This window comes from Hyperoodon ampullatus, assembly GCF_949752795.1.
Source record: "Hyperoodon ampullatus genome assembly, chromosome: 1".
Lineage (NCBI taxonomy): Eukaryota > Metazoa > Chordata > Mammalia > Artiodactyla > Ziphiidae > Hyperoodon > Hyperoodon ampullatus.
The window spans coordinates 42,717,440-42,739,332 of record NC_136914.1 but is presented as its reverse complement, the minus strand read 5'-3'; the positions used below and the strand labels follow the sequence as shown (position 1 = coordinate 42,739,332).

The following is a 21,893-nucleotide window of genomic DNA, read 5'->3' as shown; positions in this document are numbered from 1 at the left end:
TGGATGAACACAAACACTGCATGGCTCCTTCATCATTATCCAAATTCCAGGCTGCTTTCCTGATTTATTTCTTTTTGAGATCTGAGTACTAAACTGAGGAGGAAAAATCCCATCTCCTGAAGCAACTGATTTACTTCTAGGTTAATCTCCCTATATTTTTGTGCCTGGGGCTGATGACAAAGTTTCCCCACAGCAGGAGATAATGTAGACAAGAGGGCGACAGTCTTCTGAGTGACTGTTTTGAATATACTTCTTGCTCTCTTAAGCTGAAGTGACCACATGCACATAAGGAACCATTATAATGACTTCAGTCTTCATTAATATGAGGGTCTAAGTTTTCTCAGGAATTGCAAGAGTATTATTAGAAGATTCCACTTGGATCCACAGATATTTACTAAATGTCTGATAGGAAGCAGTGAAGTGAGTTTTCAGACATGAGACAAATATCTTCCAAAGAGAGCTCTTATTCTGATGACAAAGGACAAATACGAGAGCCTTCTGGAGCCTGGCAGGAGGAACCCGAGCCTTTGGCTAGTGATTTCTGAGACTGCGAAGGGGGTCTCACTCACCAGCACAGTAGCCCACGAGGTTGAGGAACTGCTCCTCTTTACAGCTGGTCCTGCAGCTCCCAGCAGCCAGAGTAACATGAGGGTGACAGGAGATGCAGTCAGATTCTGATGGGCCGTGGCACTGCCTGCAGGTGGGGTGGCACTCTAGAAGGAAAAACAAGAACCAAGATTGGAATTAGCAGCTCAGCATGTAAACACATGAAGTACTTAATGTACTCCACAAATTACACTAAGAACAGACTTCAAATACTAATCATCTTTTGAAGATTCCTGAGCAAGCCTGGCACACCCTTAGGCATTGACCAAAAGACGGCATTTCTAGTGTCAGTGAAAACACTGGCCATGGGGCTTCCCTGGTGGCGCAGTGGTTGGGAGTCTGCCTGCCGATGCAGGGGACACGGGTTTGTGCCCCGGTCCGGGAGGATCCCACATGCCGCGGAGCGGCTGGGCCCGTGAGCCATGGCCTCTGAGCCTGTGCGTCCGGAGCCTGTGCTCCGCAATGGGAGAGGCCACAACAGTGAGAGGCCCGCGTACCGCAAAAAAAACCAAAACAGCAAAAAAAACCACTGGCCATGAACAGAATGTGGAATCTAGAACCACTGAATGAGAGGAATTGGCTGCTCAGCATGACCATCCCCATCTATGTAAGTAAGGAAGTTCAGGTCAAAGTTACAAAGCAGAAAAGCAAGTGGTAAGACTCTCACTCTCTAAAATTCAAAGAGCGAGACAGGCATAAGAAGGAGACATTTTGCTTTTTAGAAATCCCGGGCAGGTAAAGGGGGAACCATCCACAGCAGGGGAAAATAAAACTTCTCACTGGAGTCGGATGTCAGCCGTGCTCTCCCTCCAGGCCACAGCCTGGATGCCTGTTTTAGCAGCAACACTTAATCAAAATACAAAGAACTGAAAAAGGCCTCTTTCTGGAGGTTATCCTGAGCCATGTTTCAAGTTCAGTCCCTTAGACAAAACTGTCAAAGCTGTTTTCCCCAGAAAAACCACCTAATTACTGAGAGGTACTACACTGAAAAAGAGCAGTGAGTCCCAATAAGTGTAGGCAATAAAGATAAGGATGGCAAAGAATCAAAGAAGGTTGCAGCTGTGGCTGCATTTGTGCTGCCAAGGTGGGCAGCATGGAAGGAGATGCAAGGATTTCTCTGCCAAGGACGAGAAGGTCTAAGCCTGTCTGATTCTAAGAGGAGGGGAGGTGAAGGGCTGGAGCTGGGTAGAGCTTACTGGAACTGATGACAAAGAATTCCCTTCTGGCACAGAGCTGGTGGGAAGAAAAGGCACAGAGTTCCAGTAAAGTCAACTGCCTCTCATGTCTTCTGGTGGGAGGCCAAGGGAAGATAAGGAGTTATAGGAGAAAAAAAAAAAAGCAAGCAAGCAAGAAAATGAACTGCTGATTAGAAGGCTAGCATGAACTATCACCCCTTCTACATTCCTGAGGCTCTTAACTTTGCAAACGCACGTCCAAAAGATACTAGCGCTCTCAGGACGATCTCCCACCGCCCAGTGCTTCCTCCCTGCCAGAATATTTCCAGTGACCTTGGTGCCCTGCTGCCTTCGGTGCCCTCCATCTGCGGGCTTCAAGCAGGCAGAGGCACAGGCAGAGAAGAGTTAGAGCTACTCAGACTTTCCTCCCCAAACAATTTTCCACACACAGAAACCAACTGGACGAGGGTGAGAGCACATAAGGACAGACCACAGTTTTCAAAGACAACCCCAGTGACAAAGAAACCAGGAACACCCCCCCCCACACTGAGCTTGATAGAGTGTTTCAAGTAAAGGAACCCATCAGGGGCCTACAGAGACTGAAAAGCTAGTGGAAGAAGACAATTCCAGAAGGAATATAATAGTGATCTTCAGTGGTCTAAATCTGTGTTCACATTAAATTTCCTCTTTGGTGTTGGAGGCCAGATGAATCTTATAAGTGTTAATTTATTTCAAAAATATTTTATACATTTACTACCTGTCTTCCGATTCCAGAAACACATACCAAACAATTTTCATAACGATGGGCTTTTTCCTGTAAGTTGGCCTCAACACTCTATTTTTAGAAATAAAACCATAATCATGATAGAATGTGTTCTGTCTTGTCTTTTTTTCTGTAGATACAAGAAAACACAGTGCTACAGTAAGGTGCTTAAATTTTAGTATTTTGTCGAGTCCAATAAAACCCTGCACTAATCTGAACTGGCAATTTCTAGAATCTCTGTCACTGAAATATAAAGGTGCTCTTGAAAACATTTTGGACTGGGCTTCCCTGGTGGCGCAGTGGTTGAGAGTCCGCCTGCCGATGCAGGGGACATGGGTCCATGTCCCGGTCCGGGAAGATCCCACATGCCACAGAGCGGCTGGGCCCGTGAGCCATGGCCGCTGAGCCTGCGCGTCCGGAGCCTGTGCTCCGCAGCGGGAGAGACCACAACAGTGAAAGGCCCACGTACCATAAAAAACAAAAACACATATTGGACTGACATGTCAAGGAAGAAAATAAATACCTCTCTCTCCTTTTGCTCTATTAGGCTGCAGCCAGGGGAAGGAGGGCCGAGACCCGCAGAGGCAATGCCAAACGCCTGATCCCACAAAAATGCATGAGAACCTGTGGTAGCTCATCTCTGTGATGATCACCATTAAATCCACCCCTCGCTGTATGAAGAGGGTAAAGCTGATTCTAAGTTTTCATTTCATCCACACTTCCCTATTGGATGAACAGAATTTCACTTGTTCCCCTCACTCTATTCCTTGACTCTTACAAGTTCAAGACAAGGATTCACAGCCCATTCCTAGTCCCCTGGTATGACAAGGTTTCTAATTACCGAGTCGGGCTGCATTATGAAGATAAAACATGGGCACAGGGAATATGCCCCAGCATGTTACATACTCACCTGTACAAATGCCTTCCAGGTTAAAGTACCCATCTGGGCACTGGGAGAGGCACTGCCCATCCAACAGCATGTGGGAAGGCCAGCAGGCTGTGCAGTTATGTGGGCTCTTCCCTGCACACCCAAAACAGGACTGGTGGCAAGCTGGAAGGAAGATAAAGCAGAGGAGACAATCAGGAAAGCCACCATCCGACAAGGACAGTAGCTCTGTCCCTCCTGTTAACATTCCTGCATCAATATAAGTTCTGCACATTCACTGAGTTTTTTTCCAAGGACAGGGCACACATCTCACATACTTCTTTCTCAAGGATGTATCCTACAAAGCAAGCGTCTGCAGAACCCAGATTAAGAAAGGCATAAATGCCACAACACAGAAATAACCACTTGCAGAGTCATCCATTTCTTTCTTCCCATGTTCCCATTCTCAGAGAATGTCAGATAAAGAACAGCAAGCCACAAACGGGTCTCCTTCCCTCAGGACAGTGCCTCTACCATCACACAGATCAGGCTGCTCAAATGAAAGAGAAAGGTGATGGAAGCCTTACTTACTGATTCCACAAAGGTTTAATATGATGCCTACTCTCTGATGGAGACTGAATATACACAGGTGAGAAGAACTGTCCAACATTTCGAGCGGCCCAAACTAGCTGCGTCAACAGACACACAAGCATGTAACTGCAGTATAATAAATGGGGGATGGAGTATAACAGAGAATAAGAGCATCACATCACAACTCTGTGACCTTGACTAAGGTATATAATTTCTCAAGGCTCCCTCGTCGTCATGTATAAAATGAGGGCATAAACTATACGTACTGGTGTGGACCCTACAGGGGTTGTTTACCCTGCCTCACTCGTTTCTTCCCACAGAAACCACAATAAAGTCTCTTGCCCACGTTTTCCCCTCGCTCCTTCTGCCTCCTGACCAACGCTAGTGCTTCCCTGTATGGCCCCTGCATGATGTGACATGGCCTTCCTCTTGGGAACTGTGAGTAACAAACTGTCTCTCCTATAGCAATCGTCTCTTGATCTTTTGGCCTCACCGTATCTGAATAATAACAAAATCTACAATTTGAAACAGCCAGTCATTCACCTCCAATCATTCATTCATTCATTTGTTACTAAGCCTCAAGTAGGTCTAGGTGCTGGGGAAACAACTGTAAGACAATGCATGGGGTGACCCCATGCATTTCAGGCCACCTTCTCTCCAATGGACAAGATTCACAGCCTTCAGTCCCCTCTTTGCCTCCTCTGCCCCCTCTATCAAACACCTGGAAGATTTAGAGACCAGCAGCTTGGAAGAACCAGATGGGATTTTACCCCACTGAGGTCTCCATTTCCACCAACCCCCAATAAAAATGCAAATTTCAATCTTTGATTTATGTGGGGCTGTTACAAGCCAGGATGTCCTGGTCCAGCAGTTTAACTGGTTGTTAAAGTACGAAACTCCCGGTATATGGCTGGTATATGATGCTGTCCTAAGCCTTCTGGTGCTCCACCCTGGTATCCTGCTTCATCCATAACCCAGAACCTAAAGGTTTAATACCTGTACCAGGAGGCCTCCAGGACCCTGCTCCTGAGTTAAGGCCAGGACCCATTTGAATGGGGCAGTACACCCCACCTTACTGGTTGATAAAACTTTGATGATCCTCCCTGGGTACATTGCAGAACTTTCTATCGATTCAACAGTATTTATTACTCTATGAAAATCAGAGCCAGAGTTCCACGTTTTAAAATAATTTCCTTTTTTTTTTTACATTGCCTTGTTAACAACTCTAATAGCACAAGTCACAGTAATTTTTTTCCAAGTATTTTCAGAATCACTGGGAAAATATTTCCTCTTTAAAAAAAATAGAATAGGTAAGCAAATATTATAGAAGAGGGGTACAGATTAGCTCATTATTTAAGACGTTTAACGCAAAGTGAAACAGCATGTAATAGAAAGTCAGGTGGCAATATTTCAAAAAACAGCTAAATTATATTGTCAACACAAAGCCTTCCACGATGATGTGGGGAAGCAACATACTTCTACATACTTAAATATATTTATGATAATACTAATATGTTCATATTAGACTTTACATGATTGCTAAAATCTCTAGCTCTTCCTATTATACCTCCTTAATAAATAGGAAATCAAAGCATATCACTGTGGAATTGAAAACTGGGAGAAGGTGAATTAACGCATTATGAGCACACAACTTATTTCAGCTCGTTCCATTCGGTCACAAAATCAATGTGATAACCTGGTTCAATCTGAATAAAGATTGTTATTGAATTATATAAAACAAGAAAGCAATGAGGACAAATGAGTTGAAAGGTTGATGGGCCAAGAATTCCAGGAGAAAGGCCCTTTGCCTCTCAGTAGATTTTAGAAATAAGCCTCACTGGACATCCCCATGGCAGACTTCAGAATTGCCTTCGTTAGAAATGTTTAAGAACCAAAGAGATAATGAGCTAGTTAGTTGCTGTGTGGCACAGAGGGAAAAAGATATGCTGGGTGACCTTCCTCTCAATGTATTTTTTTCTTTATGATACTCTCTTTCTGTAACTACAGGCATTTGCATCTTTAAAAAAAGCTCATGAAACTTCAATTCTGTGCTGGTTTTGGAAATGTCTACACTATTTTAGTGACTTTTATGAGGGTCTATCATGCTATGGAATGATTTCATAGCAGCAGTTCTGGTTTGAAGTCTAAGATCCTTCAAGGAAGACTAACTCCATTACAGGGCATATATGTAAGAGATAGGAAAAAAGTTCTATGAATAATTTCTCCATGTAACACTACATTTTTAGAGAGTGGCTTTCCGGTTGATGGCTGAGTATATTTCTGAAAAACCATAACTGAGCTGCTTAAGCACTAATAGTGTCAGTACTAAAAGTGTCCTCAGATGGTTGTAAATTCCAGTCAACCTGACTCTGGTAAAAATTTTACCTCAGACAATTAAAACATATCAATTTTTTGTTCATTCTATTTTCTATTTAAATTTCAGACAATGAACACTACTACTATTTTTTTTTTCTGTTTAATAATAAAAAAAGTGGGCCAGCATCCCAATTTTCATATATAAAATTTCCTGGCTTTTCAAGTCAAAACAATTTTTGGAGGTAGACGTCTTTCAAATTATGATGTAAATATCAAAATCCTCTAGGATATGCAGTAGGAATACTGTGATGAGGGATGAACGTTAAAAGGAGTAAAGTCAAGGGCTTCCCTAGTGGTGCAGTGGTTGAGAGTCCTCCTGCCAATGCAGGGGACACGGGTTCGCGTCTCGGTCTGGGAGGATCCCACGTGCCGCGGAGCAGCTGGGCCCGTGAGCCATGGCCGCTGAGCCTGCGCGTCCGGAGCCTGTGCTCCGCAACGGGAGAGGCCACAACAGTGAGAGGCCCGCGTACCACAAAAAAAAAAAAAGGAGTGAAGTCAAATAAAATCGCTCTCCCTCTTTCCCTCACCCTTCTTTTCCTTCTTTCTTTTTTTAATGAACTTGATCTAACCTGCCTCCCCAACACCGCACTAGATTGGGAACCCTTAAAGAGTAAAAATCACATCTCCATCTCTGTGACTCCCGCAATACCTGTCCCGGGCATGTCACAAGTTCTCAGTAAATTAGTTTCTGCTGACTGAAAGGGTGGGCAAGTAGGAAGGTGGGGGGCAGGGAAGGTGGATGGAAACACTGGCAGACACTTCTAGGTCTCCTTTCTCTTTGATCTTTTCTTTTCAGCCCTTCTCTGTTTACATCATGAATACTGGAGCTTCCCAAAATTGTACCCTCTGCCTTTTTCTTCTCACTCGTGGGCAAGCATCCATAGCTTTAATGATGACCTCCAGGCTGGTGAGTCCCAGATTTATGCGTACAGCTCTGACTTTTACCCTGAACCCTAATCACATAAATCTAACTGCCTAAGGGATATCTCTGCTTGGTGTTTCACCAGTATCTCATATTCCTCATTCCCCCAATACTACCAGTATCCATTTCCAAGCTCAATCACTATCTACTTGTTATAAATTATGGCATCATGTTCCCTCTGTCCAAACTGTACTCACTGTCCACCTCCAACCCAACAGCCTACCCCATACCTGGTCTTTCTTTTGTATTCCCTGGCTCACCTTTACCCCACCATTCACCAAGACACTCATGCTGAGATCCTTAAGACTTCTACTTTTCCATCACCACAACACAGCCAAGGTAGGTTGACTTCCACTTCATAAATCTCTAATATCCCAATTTAACCACCCCCATGGCCCCTTAGTGTAGACCTTCAACATCACTCCTGATGTGGATTAGTGCAGCAGCTTTCTAACCAGCCCCACTGTTTCTCCCAACTTACCTGTCACACCACGGCCGGAGAGCTCACTATAAAATGCAAACTGACCAAATTATTCCCCTACTTAAAATCTTTTATTGGTTCTCTAAAAGCTGTAGCGTCTAAACTCCCGAGCACAGCACATACAGCCCTTCATGACGGGACTTACCCCCATGTCTCCAGTATCACTCCCTACAACTCACCCTTTGGACTTTATACTGCAGGAGTACCAAATGCATGATGCTTATCCAGATACGCCATGCCTTTGCACTTGCTGTTTCCCTGGCCTAGAATGCCCTTTCCCACCTTCTTTCCTGGTGAATTCCCATTCATCCTCCACAGCCTGACGATGTGGTTTTCCTTTGCAAATCTTTCCTCATACCCTCTCCCAGCGACAGTCAGTCTCCTTGTTTGTGTTCTTCCTGTATTTTGTGCCTACAGCCATTACAACCTGTATCGTGTTCTTTTAATTACTTGTTCAGTGTCAGTCTTCTCAACTTGATCACGCTTTCCTTAAGGTATGGTCTCTATCTTTTTCGTCTTTCAATCCCCAAAGCCTAGCACACCCATGCTATAAAAGCAAGAAGGGGAAAGTGAAGCAGATGGAACATTTCTAGAAGGCATGCATTTGTACAGCTTATGTCAGCACTCCAGGGAGTACATTAAAGACCGTTGCTTAATACAGACGCTACGTATTTTATTCAATTAATGCAAGGGAATCCCAACTTCATAAATAGTAACATACTCTTAAACAGAGCATGCCGACCCCTCCCCATTTATTTCTTTAATTAAAGGTCTGTGCCTTAAGGCCTTTGGTGAATCTTAAGAACTAAATAGATCAAAATACCACAATGTACTTTACTTTTTCCCATTCACCCAAAGCAAGTTAATTAATTAATCAAAGTAATCAATGAATTTTCTTATTTAAAAAAAAAGAAATGGGCATTCTGGTCCAAGATGGCAACATAGGAGGCTGCTGAATTCACTTCTTCCCATGGTCATACCAAATCTACAGCTACACACAGAACAATTCCCTCTAAAAGAAATCCAGAAACTAGCTGAGCAACTCCTACACATTAGATGAATGAGGGGAAAGAAAAAAACAAAAACCCACATCAAAACGGGTAGGAAGGCAGAGACATACAATCAGGAGGGAACTCACAACGCCCAGCTTCTCCCTGAGGAGTTAAGGGTTTAGAACTAACATCTAGCACCCCAACTTTAAGACTTCCATCTGAGAAATGGGACCCCAAAACTCTAACTCTGAAAGCCAAAAGGGCTTGAATCCAGGAAACCTCTTAGAGCATACAAAGAAACAGTTCTTCACAAGCTCCCTAGGATTTGTGGTGGTTGTCCCCCCAGGGCTCAGGGCAGAGGCGTCAGTCAGAAATGCCCATCTCCCAGTCTTTTCCTGAAAGAGACGTATTTGCATACATTAAAAGCTGCAGCCTGAGGGTCAGGCTTCTACTTTAACACACACATAGAGGCTGAGTGCCTGCAATCCTCTTCTGAGACCTGGGCGCGAGGTCAGGCCCTCCCTCTGCCCAGCTCCAGGTCACTCTTTCTTCCTGGAAAGAGCCTGTGTGCACTTCCAGTGCCCTGGCTTTTGTGGCTGCTACCCAGAGGACACACCCCTTGATGGCCTGACTCCGGTGATCAGCAGGGCTTGAGTACGTGGATTCAGTAGGACTGTAGCAAACAGAGGAACAGTTCTTAACTGGCTACCCATGTCCTCGGGGCTCAGTGCAGAGGGAGTGGACAGAAAACCCACCTCCCAGACTTTCTCTGAAAGAGGTTCATTTGCACACTTTAGAAGCCGTTGCAGAAGGGTCCAGATCCAATCAGACAGCATCTAGGTGCTGACTGAGATCCTCCTTTTGAGACAGGGACAGGGCTTTGCACACCCTCACCTACGGGGTGCCACTGAGGACAAAGAAAGTGACTTGGACAATCACAAAATTTAAGACACAACCAAGAGCTAGAGCTCGGCTGAAGGATAAGGTTCAGACAACAGACTGGTCATTGTTGGGGGGCAGGGAAGGCTGGGGGGAGGGGAAATGAGTGAAGGTGGTCAAAAGGTACAAACTTCCAGTTATAAGATAAATAAGTTCTGGGGAATCTAATGTACAGCACGGTAACTATAGTTAACAATACTGTATTGTGTTTTTGAAAGTTGCTGAGAGTAAATCTTAAAAGTTCTCATCACGGGCTTCCCTGGTGGCACAGTGGTTGAGAGTCCGCCTGCCAATGCAGGGGACACGGGTTCGTGACCCGGTCTGGGAAGATCCCACATGCCGCAGAGAAGCTGGGCCCGTGAGCCATGGCCGCTGAGCCTGCTCGTCCAGAGACTGTGCTCCGCAACGGGCGAGGCCACAACAGTGAGAGGCCCGTGTACCGCAAAAAAAAAAAACAACAAAAGAATCAATTATGGATCTAGTTAGATTTTCAGCAAATAACCGTGATCATATTTTTTCTCCTTTGACATTTTGACATGATAAATTATCTAATAGGTATCTCAATATGAGCTGATCTATACAGTACTAAAATAACCTTATATAAGCATTAAAACTTTTAACATAGTTCTGAATTCAATTTGATCTTTTTAAAGGAATTTTATCTAGAATCTATAGTTTTTTCTTTCTAATGCTCTAATTTTGGCATTAGTGTTATGCTGGACCAAAAAATAAGTGTATTCTAAAATATACTAGCTTTTTCTGTGCTCTGGGATTTTATAATCTTATAAGATTTATTTATTTGGGTTTTAGATGGTTTTAATAACTCACACATTAAACTGTCTAAGCTTAGTCCTCTTTCTGAGGAAGTTCTTTGTCAACCTTTTCCATTTTATGTATGACTTTTGATTTACTCAGGCTTTCTATGTCTTCTTGGGCTGATTTTGGCAATCAATCTTTTCCTTTAAAGTAATTTGATGGAGGCTTTCAAAATTTTTAGCATTGAATTTTACATTAGATTTTTTAAAAATCCTGTATTTGTATTTGCTAAATCTGGGTAACCTAGTAATAGATGTTTTTGGGTTTTTTGTCTATATTTTTTACATTTCTGTTATATGTAAAATGCATGCAATGAGAAGTAAAAATTAGGATTTCTTTAAAACTGCTATCATTAGAAAGAAGTTACACCAGTGATATGATAAAGTGGTGTAGTTATCCTTCTTTAATTAGAGGCTTTGCTTACTCAAACTATGGTCTCTGGACCAGGAGTATCAGCCTCACCTGGAACATGTTATAAACGCGGAAGCTCAGACCCTACCCCAGACCTACGAAATCTGAATCCACATTTTAACAAGATTCTCAGGAGTTTCCCATGAGAAGTTTTGCTCTACAGAGAGACCTCAACCAAAAACTGGGTCTTCAAAATAGTTGAATCCCTTAAATGAAAAAAAAATCTTCAGCAAGAGTGGAAGGAGAACTTCTGCTCTTTTATATAATCTCACTCTTTTATATAATCTCTCAATTATATAAACTTCTAAGAAATCCTAATTTTTATTTCTTCACATTGCATGCATTTTACATATTACAGAAACTTAAAAAATATAGACAAAAAAACCAAAAACATCTATTACTAGGTTACCCAGATTTAGCAAATACAAATACAGGATTTTTTAAAAGGAGAACCTGAGACTGAGTTGAGCAATCTGATCTGATCTTAAGAATACCCATAGGAGAGAGGAGAGGCCTCCCAGTGACAGGAGTCCCAGGTCCTTCCTCCTGTCCATCCACCCTGGGCTGCCCAGTCACTAAATGACTCCAGAAGTCACCAGTCACATAAATTACCATGAGAATAGTGCCCCTGAGTTGGGCAACGTAGGGGTCCCTATCCAGCTCTACCCTGGAGACCTCATTTATACTCACATCAGCTCCCAGAGTCATGGAAACTTAGTGGGGAAGATGAATGAAAAAGTAAGGGATGGTCCTTGATCTTGTTTTGGAAGGCCTGGTTTTTATTAATTTGTTTTGTTTTATTTGTGCAAGGGTACTGACAGGTGTTTCTTGGGGTTTTTGTTTGTTTTAGAAACTAGAATCTGTCAATGCTAGTGAGTAATCAGTTAAACAGGTGAGATGAACTCTGGATAAAATTACTGAAAGTCCTTCTTTTAGCTAATACTCAAGATTAATATTTAAACATGTACAATTTTGGAGGACTACTGAAAACACCTCCAAATTATCTTCTACAATTAGTAACAGATTTTATTTCGTACCAGCAATTCTAGCTACACTTTGAAAACACAGAGGCTGTGTATAAAAGAAGCATAAAGTCAAAGCTCCGTCTTCTGAAGTACCCAAGTTCATTTCTGAGAGTGAGCAAAAAACACAGGAAAAACACACGCAGGTTTCTGTCCCCATCCCACCAAAGTGCTTCTGTTTTGGAGCCTACCTCAGCCCACCCCTCTGTCTTCCCCATCTCCCTGATGTGAATTTCATAGTACAGACCACTAGCCAAGTGTATGTTGTGGGTTTCATTGCTGCTGTTCTTATTCATTTATTATTTTCTGTTTCCCTCACTAGAATACAAATTCCATGAGAGCAGGGATTTCATCTGACTCATTCACGAGGGCACCCCAAGTCCCTAGAAAATGCCTGGCACCCAGGGGATACTCGGGAAACATTTGTAGAAGGAATGAATAAAGACAGACTGTTCTCCAGCTAATAATAAACAATATTCTCTCTGGTCACTGTTTGTTAATTTTATATTTTTTCATCCTTCAATCACAGACTTGGATCTTAGTCAAATATCTTGAGTAAATTTGCTTCATCTTCCACTAGATAATTCCTGGGTTTGTCATGTAGCTCAGAGTAGAAACTTTTATAATAACTTCTGACAATTTTCAGATTCTAAAGTAAATTGCTTCTTCCTGTAATGCATCTGCCTCTCACTTTCATTAGCCGCAGCAATATTCTAGTCCCTCTGTACTGCAGTCTCAAAGAAAGGAAGAGGGAGAGTTCCAGAAAACAGTTGGTTTTCTTCTTCTTTATAGAAAAGCACTTGAGATGAAAAGGTCTGTAAAAATCAACTCTCAGTGGCACACACAAAAACTCCAACCTTTTAAAACGTTCCTTAAAGAGGAGAGGGTATTTCTCGTGTGTGTGAGAAGGCGTGCCCAATGCATTCTCACAGGGCTCCCAGGCCTGAGTTCTGAGACGAGGCTTCGGCAGAATTGAAAATGGAACAGATTGTGGGAAGGCAGAAAGGTAGCCAGAGATACGGGACGAGTGACAGGAAATACATCAATCAACACACTTAATACTTAGGTAAGGTTGGTAACAACTGGTGGTTGTACTCAGCTTCCCAGTGGAATCTTGGGCAACTCAATTAACCTCTTTCTACCACATTCTCATCACTAATAAATTGAGTACAACAATCTCCCTAGCAGAGATTGCATGGGATTTGGTAGTAAATGTGAGTGGAGAGCTATATGTGTGATACCTAACAATAGTGTGTGAATTAGCATAAAATCTCGGGGCTACAAGGTCCTCAAGAGGTCAATCTAGCCCTTTCACAGGGGACCATAATTAAATCATTCTAGAGGGATTAGATTCTAATCTTTTTAAAAAGGTGTCTGTAAAAGGGATTCCCAGAACATTCCCCTTGGTCAAGGATGCTTTCTGAAATTTAAGACGTCTCAATCCTACAGCACTGCAATGCTGTGCTTTTGCCCCTTCAGCGACCATATTATAGTAGCATGCTGGTGTAGTGGATGGCTGCTGGAGCCTGGCTGACTCAGGTTCCCACTGGACTCTACTCTGTACTGGCTACATGACACTGAGCAAGTTACAGCCTTAACTTCATCTAACCTAAGTTTGTTCACTGACCCCATAAGGCTGGTATCAGGACCTAGTGAAAAAAAAAACAAATAAGGCATTTCTCACAGTCTGCATCATGGTGTGCACCAAATCAACAGGAATATTATTTTCTGGCTGAATAACCCTGGTTACTCTAATTTATATTAACAATTTAACTTTTTTTTCTTTTTGTGGTACGCGGGCCTCTCACTGTTGTGGCCTCTCCCATTGCGGAGCACAGGCTCCGGACGCGCAGGCTCAGCGGCCATGGCTCACGGGCCCAGCTGCTCCGCGGCATGTGGGATCTTCCCAGACTGGGGCACGAACCCGTGTCCCCTGCATCGGCAGGCGGACTCTCAACCACTGCGCCACCAGGGAAGCCCAACAATTTAACTTTTAAATTATTCATTATTTTTGTTTCTCTTTTCTGATCCCTCTCTAAATTCCCTATTTTTCATTTTTAAGAAAGCAATCAAAACCATAGGCAGAGGTTAACCACTCTGAGTAACCTGGGAAGATTTCTTCTTTATTTGTCCTAAGATCAGAAGGGAAGGCTGTTGTGGTGTGTGCTTTGGGAAGGCATTGGGACTCTTAGTGACAAAGATTCCCATATTTTGTAAGTGGCTGTGGAAACAGAGCCACAAGAGTTTAAGGGACCATGGAAAGTTTGGGCAGTGCATATATGGGTGGAAACCAGCATGTCTGGGGACTAGAGACCCTCCCCGAATTTTAGACACCACGTAAAACCCCTGGAGCCTGGTGCATCCCAGGGAGCAGCGGGTAACCCTTATAATGTTCGTGAATACCTGAGTATATGGACCGAAATTTATACCAAGTGATCATGGGGGCTTTACAATTTACCAAGCACTTTCACACTCTGCACCTCCTTAGATCCTGGCAAAAAGCTTGTGTGAGGGCTTCCCTGGTGGCGCAGTGGTTGAGAGTCTGCCTGCCGATGCAGGGGACGTGGGTTCGTGCCCCGGTCCGGGAGGATCCCACATGCCGCGGAGAGGCTGGGCCCGTGAGCCATGGCCGCTGAGCCTGCGTGTCCGAAGCCTGCGCTCCGCAACGGGAGAGGCCACAACAGTGAGAGGCCTGCGTACCGCAAAAAAAAAAAAAAAAAAAAACCTTGTGTGAAAGATAATTATCCCTATTCTAATGCTGTGGATGCAAAGGCTCAGACAGCTGAAGTGTCTGGTCTGGGGTCTCTGTATTCCAATTCTGCATATTTCTACTATGCAGTATAACTCACTGTGTCCAAAATCTTTTAACCTAACCTTGAAATCCAGCATTTCCACGTGGGAGTACATTCCAATGTAAAATTGAAGCCACTTTAAATTTTAAGCTTGTAATACAAAATTGAGTCTGCAGTATGCTTACAGTTACGTTGCAAAAATAAAAACTCAAAGCGGACAGGAAAAAAGACTCAGATATATTATAGCAAAATAGTAAAGGCAACTGGGTTTAGCTGGTAGATGGTGGGCAGACTACTTCTTTACTTTTTTATACATTCAAAAGTTTCTTTAATGAACATATGTTTACAATGAAAAGTATAAGTAGAATTTTTTCCCAAGTAGCTTGAGAGTTAAAAATGTCATCCAATAGCAAGGAACATTCTTGTAGGAGCAGAGGGGGCCCTCCCCTACCTCCCAAGAAATTATATGTATCTCCCCTTCATCTCATCTTCAACCACTTATAGATGACCCAGCTCTGAGTCAAATTATTCAGGATGGCATCAATTCTCTGTAGATGATATGCCAAAACGATGGCAGGAATCACTTCTAAATTTTGACAGAAGTCCAGATTTTGCCCTGAAGAGACCAATTCATACTAAGAGTAGCAAATTGTACAAATAAGAAACGGAATTCTACAATGAGTTCCGAGTCTGTCTCGGTTACTCGTACTGTCTCTGAAAGAACTCCCACCAGGAATTTCTGAGAGTGTAACTCTGGGGACAGTGGGGTAAAAGCAACTAGCTCTTTAAGATCACCTATTATGCACAAAGGGAAGGAGGACCTCAGTGGGGGCCACTCTTCTGCATGTCGGTCTTCTGCTCCATCCACAAGCATCCAGGAGCCACTGGAATGGGAAAGCCAAGATCTTCTGGCTTTGGTCCCACCTCACAGGATTCCCTCAACAGGTAAGCCCAGAAGCTACCTAACGTTTCCTCAAATCAGGCTTACTTACCTTCACACAGCCCAGTGTTCTCCAAGTAAAACTGGGCTCTGCACTGGGACAGACACTGGCCAGAGGTGATGTTTGCCCCAGAGAGCTGCTCAATGTGCAGTCCTTCCTCTGGCTTCTTACACTGGGTGCACTGAGAGCGCTCTGGACCCACACAAGTCAGGCAAGAGGAATGACAGCCTGCCAAGAGGAATAAAATGCAGGAAAAATCCAAGGATCAGATAGATGTTGCAACCTAGGGGAGTCCCTAATTAAGTCAAAATCACTCAGAAAAGTGCAGCAGATACATCTTTTCAGGAAACTGTTTTTCTAATGTTCTATACAAAGCCCAAGGTGATAATAACACAATATCTGTGAGAGGCCAAATGAGGGTGATGTTAGCTAGTCACATCTCTCAGGTCCTGGAAGAGCTGCCAGGCTATATCATGGGGGAAAAAAAAAAGCAAACTGGACAATATTGGCTTGGTTCTCCAGAGATTCACATACAGTGGAGGAAGATTTAACATTACAGCCTCAGTTTTCATGGGAGATTTTAAGAAGCATTCCTATATAAGGTCCGTACTGTATTTTGTGCAAAAATGGTAGTTGTGTTGCTGTCCATTATGGCATCCAACACTCACTATAGAGGGGTCCAGATAAAACAAATTTATCTTAGAATTTATGTGAGGAAAGGCTGCTTTTCTAGACAAGGAAGAGGCCCCTTTAGAGCAGCAGCAAGCATTTGACAATCCATCACAGTTCCTGGTTTTCCTTGGCTACTGGTGAAAATCAGAGCCAGAGAGTACTCGAAATCTCTCCTGCCCACATTCTGATATAATGAACTCTACTGTCCTTTAAAAGATTCTCTAAATTTTCTTTTTCGGAATATTTATGGCAGCATCCCTGTTTTAAATATTTTTCTTGTAACTATTCTCACATTCTTTTCCAAGGTGCCCTACGTATAAGTAAACATAAGTTAACCTTACTTAATTAAAGTGTTTGCTCCCAATGTTCTAGTTTCAAAAGACTCAAATGAGACTGTCCTCCCAATGAGCCCAAAGCCTTTTTGGCAAACAGCTATTGAAGATTTTCCATTTTACTCAACCCAGAGGCATTGCTAGTAACTCTCAGTTTGCTCAACAGTATCATTAACAAAAAGAAGTTCTTCAGGGAAAAACAAAATGAAGACTAAGAAAAACATTAGCAACGGTCAGAGAACAGAAAAAGAAGGAAATAAGAGTTGGATTCTTTTAATCCAACGGTACAGGGAATGACATTCCTCTCAAGAATGGCCAGAAAGGGCTTCCCTGGTGGCGCAGTGGTTGAGAGTCCGCCTGCCGATGCAGGGGACACGGGTTCGTGCCCTGGTCCGGGGGGGGTCCCACATGCCACGGAGCAGCTGGGTCCGTGGGCCGTGGCCGCTGGGCCTGCGCATCCAGAGCCTGTGCTCCGCGACGGGAGAGGCCACTGCAGTGAGAGGCCCGCACACCACAAAAAAAAAAAAAAAAGAATGGCCAGAAAAATCATACCCTTTTGAGTGTCTTCACAAATATTCAAATGTGATTTTTCAGATTATCCCTTGGTAATGAAAAAAAGCATATAATGCATACATTATGTGTATACATATAGGATACACTAGAGGAAAAGTTGCCCCAAAAAGTAACTTATATCTATGTCCTTGTGATGGGAAAGTCTCTCAAGAATGGTGATGACACCAGTGATACCTTTGCAGATCCCGTGGTCAGGGTAGAAGCCCTCTCCACAGTTGGGCAGACAGTGGCCTTGGCGCAGGGCCTGGGGGTAGATGCAGGCTGTACAGTGAGAGGCCGAGGGTCCTGAGCAGCTGGCACACGAGTTGTGACAAACTGAGGAATAGAGGAAGAGGGGAACACAATGGGACTGAGGTGACTAGGGTGCCTACTTCTTGGCCAGGCTCCTTATGTGCTAGGAAGCCCTCTCATCTATCACTCAATCCCCCTTCAGCTGTTGCACAAAATCAAGAGGTATATGTGTTCGAAGGTGGTTATAGCACCAGAACTGCCCACATTGCCCCTTTATCCATCTTTCACCGTGTTCTATCAATTATTTATTAGCTACCCTTTATTTATGTTTGTATTAAGTGTTTTATACATATTGCCACTTTTAACCTTCATAGCAACATTATGAGGTAGGTATTATTAACCCCATTTTACAGATGAGAAAACCGAGGTCTTGGGGAGTTAAAAAATTTACCCAAGATCACAAAGTTAATTAGTAGCAGAGCTGGGATTTAGCCCTAGGTCTGTCTGAACCTAAAACTTCCATGTGAATAGGGAAGAGGGGAAAGTTCATGGATCTGCATGTTGGGAGCACTGGGATTTTGACAGGCCTATCCCCTAACTTATGCCCTTAGCCAAGTCTGGGTCTCCCCAGGCCTAGTTTACTTGGCATATGTATGGCAAGAGGTTGGACTAAATGGTCATTTAAGACACTTACAACTGGACATTTTAGGATTCTAAGTAAGAATTATATTAAAGAATCTGACCACTATGTATGGCAACGTCAGGCATGCGTCTCTGCTGCTTTTGTCCTGGTTGGTAACAGTGGGACATCTCTGGCTCCAAGAGGCAGATGGTACCATGCTGTCCTAAGGGACAGGAGTGAGATACTGCAAGAAGGCTCTGGAGGGCTTTCCTGGTGGCGCAGTGGTTGGAGTCTGCCTGCCGGTGCAGGGGACACGGGTTCGTGCCCTGGTCCGGGAAGATCCCACGTTCCACGGAGCGGCTGGGCCCGTGAGCCATGGTCGCTGAGCCTGCGCGTCCAGAGCCTGTGCTCCACGGCGACAGAGGCCACAACAGTGAGAGGCCCGAGTACCGCAAAAAAAAAAAAAGAAGGCTCTGGAGGACCATGGTCAGGAGCTGGGAGAGGGGAGTGTGGGGACAGGATCAGACCGTTGAGGGCAGGATATTGAGGAAAAGGGATGAACATTGTATAAGTAAAGAGGTTGGCAAACAAACAGGAGGTTAATAAGACAAGGTGTGGAACAGGTGTAAATGTCCTGCCAACAGGTGGAAGTAAGAATATGTGTGTTTGTTTTGGAGAAGGGCAATCAAGGTGTCCTAGGCAGCAATAAGTTCCCATCTCAAATGGGAATGTTTCATAGTTTAAGTTGTATAAATCTGAAAGAAACACTATATAAATAGCACATAAAACCAAAGTTTTAATAGGTACACACTTCAGCTTTATAATCTACCAAACTTGATTTACTTTTTAATTTTATTTTTGTGGTGTGCTGTAGTTGCCAATATATGTGCTTATAAATGCCATCTATGGAATGATTCTGTCACACCTACAACCTGAGTTAGTGATGGTTTACAAGTACACAAGGATTGTGTAAAGATTTTAAAGATGTTCTTGGTATTTCAAAAAGATCCAGTGATCTCTAATGATGAGATCACTGGATATCTAATGTGTACTAGATACACATAGGTTCTATAAGGAAAAGATATTCCTTTTAACTTGCCATTTTTCCATCATGCACACAAACTTCCAAATGAGCAGCATATAGCACCATCTATAATCAAACATGTATTAAATACTTTTCTGATGATGGTTATGATGATGATGACGATAATAACAATTACCCATGTCTTACCTTTGCATTTGCCAGTGGCATCAGCATAGTACCCACCAGGACATTCAGAAATGCATTTCCCACCATGCAACATGGTCTTCTCAGCACAGGTAAGACATCTGGGACTATTGGGGCCACAACTCTTACAGGACTGATCACAAGCTAAGTGGGAGGAAAACCCATCAAAGAAAATCAATAGCGAGCAAAGGGAGAAGTGAAAGTCTATTCTTTACAACGTCCATAGTTGGTATCAACATAGTAATCATATTCTTTGGCTGCTCAGCTAAGTTCTATTTCCTTGATTCCAACGTTTCTGTTTTCGCAGTTGAAGGAGAAACAAATAATTATTCATTAAACTAAGCATAACAAATACTCTGAGGCCCACCTACCAGTGTATCCGAGTTAATATGGGATTTAAAGTCAAAACAGCTGGACTTTCCTGGTGGCGCAGTTGTTGAGAATCTGCCTGTCAACGCAGAGGACATGGGTTCGAGCCCTGGCCTGGGAAGATCCCACATGCAGCGGAGCAACTAAGCCTGTGCGCCACAACTACTAAGCCTGCGCTCTAGAGCTCACGAGCCACAACTGCTGAAGCCCGTGCACCTAGAGCCTGTGCTCTTCAATAAGAGAAGCCACCGCAATGAGAAGCCTGCGCACTGCAACAAAGAGTAGTCCCCTCTCGCCGCAACTAGAGAAAGCCCACAAGCAGCAACAAAGACCCAATGCAGCCAAAAATTAAAAATATAAATAAATAAATAAATAAATTTATTTAAAAAAAAAAGTCAAAACAGCCTTGGCCGTAGGGTTGCCAGATTTAGCAAATAAAAATGCTCAGTTAAATTTGAATTTCCAGATAAATAATGAATACTTTTTCAGTTTAAGTTTGTCCCAAATATTTCACCCTATATTTTATCTGACAACCCTGGCTGGAGAGAGAATTCAGGAATTCAGAGTTCTACTAAGCAAGGTCATGCTACAAAATTTGGATGAAATAATTGAACTTCACACAGCCTTCCAGGATCTACTCATTCACTTATCTGTTCATTTAGCCCCCAAAACATTTCTTAAGCTCTGTGTCAAGTACTGTGCCAGGTGGTAGAGACACAAAACCCAAATCATCTTGGTCTCTGCTTTAAGGGGCTTGTTAAGTCTACCAGAGGGAGATAAACATATGCAATATTAGCAATATTAAACATATCACTCAGATTGGTCTGTACAGACACAATAAAAATTTCAACAGAATGTGTGTGGGGTAGGAGGTATGAAAGGTTAAGAAAGGATTCATAGAAGAAATGACCCTTGAGCATTGTCTTGGAAAGCGAGTCAGAGCATGCCAAGCTGATGGGAATGTACTCCTGGCTAAAGCCGCGAGGCGAGTACAGGCCCAGAGCTTGGGAAATCCTGGGAAACAGCAGTTCATTCGGCTGGAAAAGTGGGAAGGGCCATAGTAACCTGTATGCCAAACTCTATAGTCTAGATTCTCATCCTATGAAAGATGTCCGTGGTCCCTACACAGATTTAAACAAGGTAAAAATATGGCTATGTTTGTGTATAAGAAAGATCACTTTGGCTTTAGTTTGGAGACAGTTTGGAGGGGTGAGGAAGGAGAGTTGGGGGCCTTGCTGGAATAGCATAGCAATGCTCACAGAACAAGATGACTGGGAGCTGAATCAAGGCTGTGAATGAGGTGATGGATTTGAGAGCTGTGTAGGTGAAAGTGTCTCAGATGGCTGCCTGGGGTCTGGCATGGAGACGAGTGATGCCACTCAAGGAACATAAAAAGGAGAGCGGGGGATTACGACAGACTCAGTTTGGGATACGCGCAGTCCAATAAACAGCCTGATTTAGAGTTCTGAGACTCAGGGGAGAGGCTTGGGGGTCATCACATAGGGGTTGTTGAAATCAGAAATTAGTTGATTTATTCACTAAAAGCATGAAGGATAAGAAAGAAGTAGTCAAGGATCTGGAGAGCGCCAAAATTTACTGAAAAAAGAAAAAAACTAGCAAAGGCAACTAAGAAGAAATGATCCAAAGGTAGGAGAGAAAACAGGAGTGTGGTGGCTGAGAATCCAAGAAAGGAAGAAATTTCAAGAAGGAAGACATTAACAGTACAGAGAGGACAAATAAAGACTGAAGAGGGTTCACTTCACTTAGAAATCGGGACACGAGTGACCTGTGCCATAACCATTTCAGTGGAGTCATCAGACAGAATGAAAGTGAAGGTCATGATTGTAAGCTGTTCCTTTAAAAGCTCCTGGCTGTGAATGCAAGAGTATAGAGGGGAAATAACTAGAAAAATAGCACAGATGAACCTATTTCCAGGGCAGGAATAGAGATGTAGAGAACAGACGTGTGGACACAGAATGGGAAAGGGAGGGTGGGATGAATTGGGAGATTAGGTTTGACATAAATACACTACCATGTGTAAAATAGATAGCTGTATAGCTCAGGGAGCTCAGCTCCGTGCTCTGTGAAGACCTAGATGGGTGGGATGGCAGGGGCGGAGAGAGGTCTGAGAGGGAGGGGATATATGTATAGATATAGCTGATTCACTTCATTGT

The 21,893-nt window shown here is 43.3% G+C and overlaps 1 protein-coding gene across 1 annotated transcript in view; it reads right to left on the bottom strand.

Annotated features, from left to right (window-relative positions):
• FRAS1 (Fraser extracellular matrix complex subunit 1) overlaps nt 1-21,893 on the bottom strand; it is a gene marked incomplete at its 3' end in the record, with an annotated part of 456,967 nt that overhangs the window by 190,045 nt on the left and 245,029 nt on the right. The window contains exons 16-20 of the mRNA XM_079718352.1: nt 19,354-19,494; nt 17,444-17,584; nt 15,744-15,920; nt 3,455-3,595; nt 570-713 (exon numbers count right to left, since the gene is read on the bottom strand). Coding sequence (XP_079574478.1) covers nt 570-713; nt 3,455-3,595; nt 15,744-15,920; nt 17,444-17,584; nt 19,354-19,494 — 744 coding nt within the window. The remainder of the gene's footprint in view (nt 1-569; nt 714-3,454; nt 3,596-15,743; nt 15,921-17,443; nt 17,585-19,353; nt 19,495-21,893) is intronic.